This window comes from Nelusetta ayraudi, unplaced genomic scaffold (assembly GCF_046127955.1).
Source record: "Nelusetta ayraudi isolate G7.1 ecotype Tasmania unplaced genomic scaffold, CSIRO-AGI_Nayr_v1 ptg000120l, whole genome shotgun sequence".
NCBI classification, from domain to species: Eukaryota; Metazoa; Chordata; class Actinopteri; order Tetraodontiformes; family Monacanthidae; genus Nelusetta; species Nelusetta ayraudi.
The window spans coordinates 2878029-2890642 of NW_027466170.1; the positions used below are offsets into that span (position 1 = coordinate 2878029).

Genomic DNA, 12614 nt, shown 5'->3' on the forward strand with positions numbered 1-12614 from the left:
GCAACACATGAGTGAACATGTTCCACTGTACACGCCGTCACAGCCCATACAGTAGCAGATTTATTTTAGAAATGTTGACATTCTCATCATTAGCTCAGATGTCTGCATATCTTTCGGTTCTCATATTGCACTACAAACAAATTACAGCAGAGGGAAGGGGCGTAGAGATGTTCATTCAACTTAAAAACTACTCTTACAAATGAGTAAATTAGACAAGAGGCCGAGGCAAAATAAAAATAAAAAGGGCCTAAGAACAAAAACAACGACCACACTGAGTGCAGTCTGAGGGTATATGGCCAACCTGCATTAAATAAACATTTTTAAAAAATACCTTCACTTTTGATGAGCTACGAACTGCATGTTGTGTAACGAAAGGAGGCCAGGTGCAGACGGCTAACGGGGTGACACTCCTGCAGCTCTCTGTCTACTGCTCAGAAAGCTTGTGTTGCTGTTGAGATTGCAAAGAAATGCCATAGTAAGGAGACTGGAGACGTTTGCGCCCTGTAGCCACCTGCGTACTAAAGGTGTTTCAAGTGAAAACATGAAAACAAAATAGGCACGATGGTTGCTGAGCTTCCCTCTAGCACGGTCGCATCCAGCCAGCCTTTATCGCCATCTGGCCACCTCACGCACAGGGAAGGAGGGAAGTGACAAAATGCCCAGCAGTTTTCTCAAGTCCTTACTGGTAGAACCTGATGTCGTTGGCAAACGAGGTGCAGCTTAAGCATCGTGTGGATGTGGCCGGTTTCAAAACTCAACATGTTCGGAGGTATCTTTCAAAGTAGGCCCACGAGGAGAGGTGAAGTCACATGATCTCAGTTTGGTAGTGCATGCCTGAACCGAATCCTGTTTATGCAGAGAGTTCTTCGCTGGATGCAGATTGAGGGTGGAGTCGGGGGGGAGTTGACGTCTGCAGGTCGACGGGAGCAACTCATGGCAGCGAGGCGGAGGTGTTGGCGGCGTCGTTGCGGCGGTGGACAAGCGCTCAAAACATGCAGCCGCTTAAGCCTTCATCAGGGCACCGACCACAGCGCGGGCGTTCAGGCTGCGCAGGTCGTTGTAGGTCTGCCCCGTGCCCACAAACACGATGGGCTGCCCTGTGATGTAAGTCATGGAGATGGCGGCGCCGACCTGCAGGAAGGAGGAGCGGCGGGAGGGAGACTTGAGTGCTGTGATGCTTCTTTCAGGAACATTTTGACGTGGGAAAAGGAGTGACCGGACAAATGGAAAAGAAACCAAAAGGGTACGAAGATTGGAGGACGTACCTTGTCATCAATGGTGTCGAACTTGGTGAGGACGATCCCATCGATGAGGCGGGGCTTGTCGGACATGGAGTGGTCCGCCAGGGCCTGATTGAACTTCACCTGAGGTCGTGTGCAGATGAGGGGTGACAGCACGTTGGAATACAGAACTCTATTTGTCAAGAAGAACACTCACGACTAAAAGTTCACGTTTGCAGGAGGACTAAACGATAACTACGGAAGCGCCTCATCATGAAATCATGTGAACATTTATCACATAAAAACGCAAAACTCGTCCTTACCAGCTGATCCACCGCCTCGTTCCCCACTAGAGCTTCCCCGACAAACAGCACCAGGTCGGGCATGTTGACCGCAATGAGCTTGGCCAGAGCCGTCATCAGAGGGGCGTTGTCCTGCATACGCCCCGCAGTGTCCACCAGCACCACATCAAACGCCTGGTTACGAGCTGGAGTAGGAGAAGAGACACGGAATCACGACAGAGACATTTATCCTCGCCTGGTGTAACAGAGGGGCCTCCTCAGCTCAGCGCTGGAGGACGAGACGCTCGGAGGAGAGCGCCACACACCACCAGCTGCGTTTCCATTACAGTTTTTCTCAAAATAAAAGCGATATTTCTCACGTTTCGACAAAGTACAATTGCAATTTGCAGGTGTTTCCGCTGAATGGTGTGAGACGCATAAACCGTAATTCTCGGCAAATGAACTATGTTTGCGTTTGTTTGTTTATGTTTATTTGCTGTCAAGAAACAGTCCGTCTCCTCCGTCCAAACATAACGCGCCATTCTCACTTGAAGTGAACTGGTCATGTGACCCCGTACGTCACGTCCGCTGCCGTGTAAATGCGAAAAAGTGTTTCCATGACACTTTTGCTATATACCTCTATATGGATACGTCTGAAAAACCACCTCATGAGAGCGTCAAAACCTCTTAGCCATATTTGAGAGGTTTCTTATTGCCATATTTAAGTTTTGCGCAGTTCCAGGGGTAATGGAAACACAGCTACTGTGATGTTTGGCAGCGCGATACGTCTCCACTTTCGTCAAGATAAGGAAGTGAAAAAAAAGCATGTCGCAGAGAGCCGCATGAACTGATGAAGGCAATGCGTGACAGTATGTTTGCTAAAGCAATCAGGAAACTGAGCTGCCACACAGCTAAGTTGGTAGTGCCACGGTGGCTCTATCTCACTGCTGGGAAACATTACGGTGACAGTGATTCCGGTCGGGTGATAATGGCTCCACCTACCATAAGCTATCGCCTCCATGGCGATCCCAGCAGCGTCCTTGCCGTAGCCCTTCTCATAGAGCTGGACCATCGGCTTCCCTCCGTGCTTCTCCGGAGGATGCAGAGAGTTCAGGCGGCGCTGGTGAGTGCGCAGCTGCTCCACCGCGCCGGCACGAAACGTGTCGCAGGCCGCAATCAGCACCGTGAAACTGTTCTCGATGAGCCAGTAGGAGATCTGCATCGATGACGGGACGGCACGTGGTCAGTTGGGGGATAGAAAGCAGTTTCTGAAATACTCAGATCTGCGCTCATTGAGCTGCTGCAGGGTGATTGGCTGATCAGATGTTTGCTCTATTACAGGAGTGGGCAAACTTTTTGACTGGTGGGCCACAGTGGCTTCTAAAATTTGAGGGGCCGGAGCAGGAGCAGATGGATGGAGTGTTTTGGTGGGAGAAAAAATATATCATGGGATATGGATAAAAGATGTGCTTTAATATTAACTGAAAATGAACCAAAGTGTTACAACAAAATATGTGTTTTTGAAGCCCCGCAGAATTTAGCTCTTTGTTGAAATGACAGTTAAAACGCTGAAAAGAATGGATGAAATAAAGCCGTTTTATTACTTACCTACTATTAATATAATTTCTTCAAGTTCAGCGGGCCAGATTAAAAAGTTTAGCGGGCTGCATATGGCCCCCAGGCCGTAGTTTGCCCATGCCTGATCTATTCTTTATATGCTACATAAGTTTCAAAACGAGGAACAAAAAGTGACAGGCAGGAAAACTTGCCTTGGCCAGGTTGGTGGACTTTCCGACACCGTTCACACCACAGAAGGTGATGACAAAAGGCCTCCGCTGACTCTGCGCCTCCATCACGTCCCTCAGAATGTCCACCCTTCGCTTGGGCTGCAGGATCTGCACCAGAGACTCCTGCAGAGCCTGCTTTACTGTCGAGGCCACAGCTACAACAGATACAGAGAGTTGTGATGAAGACTCTCAGAAACGATAGAGTGCGCCTGTGTTGCAAGAAAATGCTTTTACAGTTTTTCTATCTTGCAAATGTGTGGTGCAATGGACAGAAAGGAGGCTACTACACTTTCCATACATCGTGGGGAACAGAAACGAGGCAGAACATGCTGTTGTAATCATTCCACTGCAGAAGCACATTGGAGACACACTTTCTCTGATGGAAACGTGCAAAAATAACAAGGATGAACCCCAACTAATCCTAACAGCAGATGGACAACTGTTTGAAACGCTGCATTTATGAAAAAAAAGAAAAAAAACTTTGGGAAAGTAATTAAAAGTAAATAAAAAGTACTCACTGGTGAATGTGCCCATGACTTTGCCCTCCAGTTTATTGGCAACAGAGTCACACAGCTGGGCAGCAATCTCGGCTGCTACATTCTTTGCTAAGAGGTGTTAAAAAAAAAAAGAAAAAAGAAAAAAGATGAAGAAAAATTAAGCTGCAGAAAGTGGGCTGCAGGACATCTGAGACGAGACTGAGAGAAAAAGAGGAGATGCAATGTCATACCGATGAGGTGCTCCCTCATCTTATCCAGTACCGACTCCATGTCGCTGCGGGTCAGACTTTTGGAGCCCACAAGGCCCTTCAGCATCCCAAACATGCCCCCAAAACTGCCACCTTTTTTGGAGCTAAAAAAAAAAAAAAAGAAAAGGTCAGCAACTTCTCCATCACAGTCACAAGAAAATAAACAAAGATTCTAAAAGTTCTCCTACTTCATCTTGCTTGTTCCACTGACCACCACCCTCTCCTCTTCTTCCTCTTCCTCCTCCTCCTCCTCCTCTTCCTCCTCCACCTGCTCCTCCCCATCCTCACTGGACTCGTAGTCCACAGACAGTAGGTCACCCTTCATTGAGTCCAACTGCATCCCCTGAAGAATATTGAAGACAACAATGATAGAGATGACAGTGGACGTTTCTGCTAGAATTTCGATAAGACGATCTTGAATTTCTCTTAGAAAATAAGAGACAGAGACTAATTGTCTATCTATCAATCCATTCATCTATTAGGGTAACTGAAATGAGCGATTCATGTAATATATATGTGTGTTGTATGTTGCGATGGCCATACGACAATACAATAAAAACAAAAAAACTTTTCATTGTCGGAGTCAAGTGTGACTGTATTTACCAGGTCGTTTTGGGCTTCCTGGGTCTGCTCCCCGCCATTCTGGGAACCATCACCATTCCTGTGGCTGTAGTCCAGCTGCTTGGCGCTGCTGCCACCCATGTCCCAGACACGCATTTGCTTCTCCCTCGGCTTCTGGGGCTTTGGGGACTTGCTGTGAGCAAAAATGCAAAACATCACAATAGAAATCAACAATCACTTAAATCAAGAGGTGTCTTTTCTCTCGAGGAGTTCCTGTTAGCTTGTACAAATCACAGATGGTCTTGCCTGACTTTTTCAGTTGGCCCCCCCATGCGCTTTTTGAAGAATTCCTCCCTCTTCTTCTGCATGATCTCATCTTGAGTCAAGCCCTGGTTGCCATTCTCCACCATCTTCGGCACAGAAGACGATGACTTGCCCTGGTCGGCTTTTACAGGCTCAGCTGCGGGAGCTGGAGAGGTTGAGACATCAGGTGAGGACTGGGATTGTGATAAATCCAGGAATATGCCACCAGTCGCTTGAGAACAGCAGGACTTACCCTCCTTTTTGGTATTTTTATTTTTCTTGCTACTCTGTTCCTTGCCTTTGTCTCCACCCTTTACCTCAATCATCGACCTCACAGTTTTTTGGGATTTGTCGGACTCCTTGAAGGTCCGCATGGGGGCGGGGCTCCGAGCTTTGCTGCTGTGCTCCGCCTCCCTGGTGGTTTGCATTTTATATATCAGTGTAGGCAGGACAAATACAAAGTCTGGCTTAAGGAAACCTTTCCTGATATTAACATAATAACCACATTACAACGTATTTTGTTGACGTGTGTTTTTTTGCAAATTGCTCACTAAGAACCAGCACCATTGTGTTTATCTCACCTTGTGTGTGTGTGTGTGTGTGTGTGTCACCTTGTGTGTGTCTCTACCTGAGGAGAATGTTGAAGGCGTCCTCGAATTCATAGCTGTGGTTGAGCAGCTTCATCACCCCCTTTTGCTCCAGCTCGTTCTTATAACGATCCCTGAAGTGCAGCTGGACGTCATCTATGAACTTGTCCACATACGTCAGCGTCAGGATCTTTTGAAAACCCACCTGAGGAGGAGGAAGACGAAGAGACAATGAGTGGGTGACCGCAGGCATGTCGCTCGATGCGAGGCTGACGTCAAGAGACTATTGAATGATTTTGATTGTTTGATTTATGGACACAAACACAAACAATTAAGGACGGTTTTAACACCAACCGACTGTACATCTTTCTTTGACTGAACAGACTGAGGTAGAAGCTAAATGCTTTTATACGCCTCACCTACATACTACAACTACTACCACTACTACTAATAATACTGATGATAATAATAATAATAATGATAATAATAAACAGTTTTATTCTAGCAACAAAAACCATTGAAACAAGCAGCAAAATACACAATCAAATAAAAGAAAAACATCTTTATTCCTGCATATATCCCTCAAAGATATCTTTACAGACCACCAAAAACCGTTTAGGAGTTAAACATCTTTAAATGTATATTGAGACTACTCACAACAAAGATGAGCTCGAACTCATTGTCGAGCTTGTATTTAAGACTCAGGGCCTCGTGGGTGAAGGAGTTGTTCCCACTTCGCTCCTGCAACGTCACAAACAGGGCTGTCATGTCAACATGGGCTCAACACACACATATGCACATGCTGCCGCCGTTGTCATGTCGTCACAACGGTTTCACTCAACGTCACTTGAGACGAATTATACCACCATTAAAAAACAACAACAACCAATTCAACGAGAAAGAAACAGCCGATTTAATGCCATTTAGGCAGGTACACGAGCATTACGCAATAGGCTAACGTTGACTGCTCATTAGCGTTAGCATTAGCTTCGCAGTAGCAGTAGACGCCGCCAGCAGCTGTCAACGGGACTCGACGCTTTAGTTTTTTCCCCCCACCTGCAGTATCACGGAGCGAATCAAAGCGTTGACAGGTCCGGTGAAAGACTCAGTGACACCGGCTCCCTGAAAACACCACAACACTATCCCCCCTTTACTGAAGATGGTGAAGAAGTCCAGCATCCTGAACACACGTATCTGGATTAAATGGGAAGAAAAAAATAAACATCCACGGATGTCAGAGGCCAAACGGAGACTTTCAACGTTTACATTTCCGCTATAAACCTTTTATGTTTCCATGATAATTAGGTCTTACCGGATAACCGTTCAACAGATAACAAATCCCCCACAAGACCCAACACCGGTGCTAAAGTATTTTCGACACGTCAGTTGCTCAAACAGGAAGTGACGCAATTTTTCGGCCTTTCCACGCCCCCACTTCGCGCATGCGTTGTTACTTCCCGACGGTCAGTTAAGGGCTGGTATCATTTAGAAAAAAAAAAGTCTTTATTTTAAAGGAAATCTTAGCAGAGTGGAATTTGTTTAGCTAACTAAAATTGCTTGAAAATTACATTATTACAAAATCTAAATTGTGATTCTATATATGTATATATATATATATATGTATATATATATTATGAAATATACTACTTTCATTATTTCATGAAGTAGTATCTAATGTAAATACATGAGATACTAGTTCATAAAATAATGAAAGTAGTATTTTCATTTTTACATATATATATATATATATATATATATACATATATATATATATATATATATATATATATATATATATATATATATATATATATAATGAAAATACTATATATATATATATATATATATATATATATATATATATATATATATATATATATATATGTAAAAATGAAAATACTACTTTCATTATTTTATGAACTAGTATCTCATGTATTTACATTAGATACTACTTCATGAAATAATGAAAGTAGTATATTTCATAATATATATATATATATATATATATATATATATATATATATATATATATATATATATATATATATATATATATATATATATATATGATAATGAAATATACTACTTTCATTATTTCATGAAGTAGTATCTCATGTATGTTAAATTCCATCCATCCATCCATCTCTTGATCACTCTGGATGTGCTAGTTTATCGCAGACAGCCAGCCAGCCAGCCAGATAGCCAGCCAGCCAGACAGACAGATAGATAGATAGATGAAAAAAGATAAAAGCAACCATTCACGTTTGCCAGGTTGCTTTATAAATTTGACAATTTCATTTTTTAAATAAAGAAGAAACCCATCTGATGTTTATATTTAGCCTCAGATTTGATCTGTGAAGTGCTGACAGTTTTAGAAAAATGTGGTCAAGCTATAAACACTCGCCAGGGTCATGATGTAGACCTGTTCCTTCCTTAAACCATTCTAATAGCGAAAGTCAATTTTATTTATTTATTATTTATTTATTTTGCTCGTTACAGTTTATTTGATTTACTTTTCCTCTCGCATTACAAGAAGGGTTAACTACTTTTTCACTCAAGTGTAAAATTCGATGTTTTTCGTCGGAAGTGTGGGTGTAACTTTTAGCAGTTTCTGACTTCCTCTATTTCTCTCGTCCTTTGTGGTGGCCCCCAGAGTTCTCACACTCACACTGTGACAGCAGCCACTGGTTGCGACGGGATCATTCCCATCCACTTTGGGACTGGGAGTGAGGTAGCTATAGGCGCCAACTAAGCATGATGATTTCAACAACATGCATGGTAAGTGAAAGACTCGGCAAACACAACTCTATCAAATGTATTTCTTTCAGTGCCTGTACATTGTTAAAACTGAACCCTGCGGCTCTGCAGCTCTGCGGCTTGAGATCTCAGCCACAGGCTAGAAGGGAAGGAAGTCAAGGATTAGGTCAAAAGTGTACATATCTTTTTTTTCCCCTTCAAGGCTGGTTCCAGAGAATCTCAAAATTCAGATTATTTTCACCAGCGCAGTCTGAGCATGTGGCGAAAGGGACAGAAAATCCAAACACGTCTGTTAGCAGTTTCATGCCTCCCACTGCATCAGCATCATCGCCGACATCTCCACTTGGGGCGCCCCCGTCGCCAAGCTCACAGTCATCCCTGAGCTCTCTGCTGCGTTGGAGTCGGAAGTATGACGTGTTTGTGTGCTACAGCTCAGTGGGCAAAGACTGCCAGGAGGCACTGAACTTGGTGGCTTTCCTGGAGGCGTCGCCCCGAGGCCTCCGCTGCTTCCTGCAGCACAGGGACGACTGCCCAGGAGGTGCAACGTCCACGGAGCTCTGCCAGGCCATGGAGGACAGCCACCTCTGGGCTCTGCTCATCACACCAGACTTCCTGCACGACGACTGGTGCCAGTACATGATGCACCTGGCTCTGGCTGAGGGACCCATGTCCAATCGGATCATCCCGCTGTATAAGAACCTGCCACGGGCCGACTATCCTCATGAACTCCGCTTCTTCTGGTCTATCAACCTGAGCCAGAACCCGGAGAGAGGCTACGCTCGCGTCAACATGACACTGGACACGTGTGAGTACGGCTGATACGCTGTGTTGTACTCCACACATTCCAGTGCGTTAATCGTCCACCAATCTCCTGTTGTGTATTGATCTTTTTTTTTCTTCTCCAGACCTGTCAGAGTTGGGCAAAAATACAAAGACACATAACTGCAACATGGAGAGGTCTGGCAGGTAACCCAGTATGGAAGTAAAGTAGAAGTCATGGTTAACCAATGGGTCACCTGACACATGCAGAATACACAGAATACTGGCTGGTTTTTACAAGTTTGTTTCACGTGTTGCTTAGCTCTGGAAAACTGACCTCAATGCATCCTCAGCATCTTTTATCAGCAGCAACTTCCTACTACTGCACAAGATTTTGCTAGAGACTGTCCACGCTCCATGGACAACAACAACAACGGGCCACAAACGAAAACACACAGCTGTCTTCACGAGTGTGTTTTAGCTGTCAGTTCCTATGAGAAAGTGGGTGAAATCTCAGTAAAACAATGTAAGGTGGAATTTTTCACTATAGTGTTGGGCTAACTGTGTACAAATGTTAATCAGATTCCCAGACACATATTTTAGTTGAGCTTCAACTCTCACTGTTGTTATAACATATGTTCTCACTGTTTAGTATCGCTCTTGTTATTTCTTTGTATTTTTATTAATTTGGTTACTTTTTTCTCTTTGAATAAAAAAATGGTGTGTGAATAAAATACTGTGTATTAATATTCTTAAATCAAATGAATTATGGTGGCAAGAGTTTCTTCCAATGGAGCTCTTTCTTGTTCATTGGTCGTATATGTGCACACACGGGCATTTGTATAAAGGATACGCAACCATCTCTGGAGGAATCGGATTTAAAGCAGTGGCGGCGCTCGAGCTTGTTTCCTGTATCGCGGACATGCTGTGTGCACCGGTGCTGTTGAAAGGAACCCTTTATTACCTCGACACGCCTTTCCATATCGTACAAGTCTGTTTAGAATAATGCATCGTGGAATAAATAGCTTTCGGAACCTTAATAAGAAAGATTTAAATATGAGATTTAGCCGCCGTAAATGGAGAGGGATCATTTTGATTCTAATCCCAGTTTTACCAATGTCCAGTGGTGATGTCATGTTGCACTGACCAGATCTACGTTATCTCCACTGTAAACTCACAATTTAATTTTATGTAAATGTAAACGTTTATTATTTGCAAGGTAAAACACAACGGTCGGCGGCTTAATCTGACTAATATTTGCCTTTAACTGGTACAGATGATAAAAGAAGTAAAATGTTTGCTACCGGTGACTTCCACTAGGTGGTGGTAGAGAGCGTGAGAACGGACGTACTCCTAAAGCTGTAAATATACAGTACTTCATCTGTCTTCTCCAAGTTCACTTTCTGAACTTCTGAACCATCCTACTGATCCAACAGACCATTCTTTGTACTTGCTATTTTACGGTATATTTCTAACAAACAAACAGAGTCAATCAAATTGAAATGTTTTTAAATGGGCAATGATGCACTATTAAACACTTGGCAGACAGTATATTTCACTCTTTTTTATATTTCACGGGGCCTTTACTTGCACTTTATTAAATCTGTTTGTCAAGGGAAAAACATGTTCTGGGGACTTATCCTTCTCATCACCATATGTGTCCACCGTGTTTGAATTCTTTTTGCTTTACACTCTGATTTACACCCTCTCCTCCTCGCCAGAGACATTTGGGACCAAAACAAAAGACAATAACAACTTCTTTTGTCACGAGCCAGCGTTGCAACATTAGAATATTTGAACAAATCCCCTAAAGGCTATTTGCTGTTACCACAACAAACCCTCCTCCAGATGACACACACACACACACACACACACACGTATTAGTGAAATCAACTCAAGCCTCGCTTTCACATCAATCTTGTAATTATCCATTTTTTTTGTTGTTGTTGAAAACCTCACATGACGAGGAGACCTTCCTGCGTTTACCAGCTGATGTGCTGTTGGGTTGTTTGGCCGGGAGAAAGTTTTCTGTGTTTTCAGCACACATTAGAATAATTACGTTGACCCAAAAAGATAAATTCTAACTCACAACTGTGCCTGCCACTCACAATCAACCAATGTGACAGTTGTTTCTATTGAAGTTTTCATATCGCCCTGAAGAGTTTTGGCCTTGAAAAATAATGTTCAAAATGCAGAGGAATAAAAAATCCCTCATTATTTTTTAGTAATGAAAGGATTTGAATATTAATTGTACAACAATAATGCACCATCGGAGAGGTGGTGATTATTTTGTGTAAAATTACAAGGTTCCCATTCTTATTGATTTTTCCGTTTGAGTCTAACACTCAGAATTAAACAGACCAACAATATATATTGCAAAACATGCAAAACATGTTTGCTTGTTGTTGTCTGAACGTAAAATATGTAAATATTTGCACGTGGTCCAAAACAGTCTTGAGAATGTATGTGTTTTTTTCTTTTTTCTGTGAGGCTGCCAAGACTAAATGCACTGAGTGAGTTCTGAACACCCAGCTGCCACTCGTGACGGTCGCCTCGTTCCGTGGCGAGCAGCTACGGCTTTGTCAGGTGCCACTGATGCAGTTTAAGATGTTTATTGAAACGGGGAGGTCAGGCAGTCCAGGGTCGAGAACCTGTGCAAGCGGTGGGAGAGGCAGGCGAGATAACAGCGAAAGGATCCAGACGGGGCAGACGAGGGACTTGGGTTCGATTCCAGGCCTGGGACCTTTCTGTGTGGAGTTTGCATGTTCTCTCTGTGTCTGCGTGGGTTCTCTCCGGCCACTCCGGCTTGCTCCCACACTCCAAAAACATGCATGTGAGGTCGATTGAAGACTCTAAATTGTCCGTAGGTGTGCATTGAGTGTGAATGGTTGTTTGTCTCGATGTGGCCCTGCGATAAACTGGCGACTTGTCCAGGGTGTCACCCTGCCTTCGCTCTAAGACAGCTGGGAGAGGCTCCAGCAGACCCCCGTGAGACCTGAGCTCGGGACTAAGCGGGTATGGAAAATGAATGAATGAATAAATGTTAGCTTGGAGACCGTGACAGGCTTGCCTCGCTCATAGCTGCCTCAGCTGGAGAACAGCATGGAGAGAAGACACACACTCTACTAATTGCCAGAAGCAGGACAATGAAAGAGGCTCATTATCAGCCATCAGTTGTAAGTAGGTTGGAGTCTTTAAGTTATATCAATATCATGTTTGAGTGGGTAAAAAGGCTGCTGAGTTCTGCTAGAATTTGTAGAAACTGTGCTAGAAGCTACATTTTCTACAAAGGCAGAGGGCTACTTAAATGAGGTAATCACTTTTGATTCAGTAATCCATAGCGATATGGCTAATTTCACCTGGGGAAAGCCCATTTTTCCAGCTTACTGACACGTGTCTTTGTCACATGGCAAAACAGTGACGTCATGCAGGTAAATCTAATTTCTATTGGACATCATCTAGAGTAGCTTCCAAGTCCACAAATAATGGATCACTGAACCAGAATCAAGTCTTGTGCATTTCAAAGTGCAGCAGTGCTCTCTAACACTCAGACTCTGTGCACCCTGAAGGTGCTGGAGAGAGCAGAACTTTCTCATGATGAGTTGAGAAATATG

The 12614-nt window shown here is 43.6% G+C and overlaps 2 protein-coding genes across 2 annotated transcripts; one reads left to right on the top strand and one right to left on the bottom strand.

Annotated features, from left to right (window-relative positions):
• Window positions 1-8: 8 nt before the first annotated feature.
• On the bottom strand, window positions 9-6921 carry srpra (SRP receptor subunit alpha). The gene is made up of 15 exons (XM_076049698.1): window positions 6797-6921; window positions 6541-6678; window positions 6142-6225; window positions 5526-5689; window positions 5151-5311; window positions 4901-5063; window positions 4637-4787; window positions 4222-4376; window positions 4016-4137; window positions 3807-3893; window positions 3271-3443; window positions 2504-2717; window positions 1544-1707; window positions 1266-1364; window positions 9-1131 (listed from the first exon to the last, which is right to left on the bottom strand). Exons 2-15 carry the CDS (start codon window positions 6661-6663, stop codon window positions 1003-1005), a joined length of 1989 nt encoding a protein of 662 aa, XP_075905813.1. The 5' UTR covers window positions 6664-6678; window positions 6797-6921; the 3' UTR covers window positions 9-1002.
• A 1191-nt stretch (window positions 6922-8112) lies between these two features.
• On the top strand, window positions 8113-9734 carry tirap (toll-interleukin 1 receptor (TIR) domain containing adaptor protein). The gene is made up of 3 exons (XM_076049910.1): window positions 8113-8262; window positions 8444-9046; window positions 9147-9734. The coding sequence occupies exons 1-3, from the start codon at window positions 8256-8258 to the stop codon at window positions 9209-9211; spliced, it is 675 nt and encodes a 224-aa protein (XP_075906025.1). The 5' UTR covers window positions 8113-8255; the 3' UTR covers window positions 9212-9734.
• The last annotated feature ends 2880 nt before the right edge of the window (window positions 9735-12614 follow it).

Excerpts from the sequence above, each read along its gene's own strand:
- srpra (XM_076049698.1), bottom strand. The coding sequence starts at position 6,663 with ATGCTGGACTTCTTCACCATCTTCAGTAAAGGGGGGATAGTGTTGTGG. Across the intron at positions 3,444-3,806 it reads AGTCATGGGCACATTCACCA|CTGTGGCCTCGACAGTAAAG; the intron begins GTGAGTACTTTT and ends TATCTGTTGTAG. Across the intron at positions 1,708-2,503 it reads CATGGAGGCGATAGCTTATG|CTCGTAACCAGGCGTTTGAT; the intron begins GTAGGTGGAGCC and ends CTCCTACTCCAG.
- tirap (XM_076049910.1), top strand. Across the intron at positions 9,047-9,146 it reads CAACATGACACTGGACACGT|ACCTGTCAGAGTTGGGCAAA; the intron begins GTGAGTACGGCT and ends TTTCTTCTCCAG.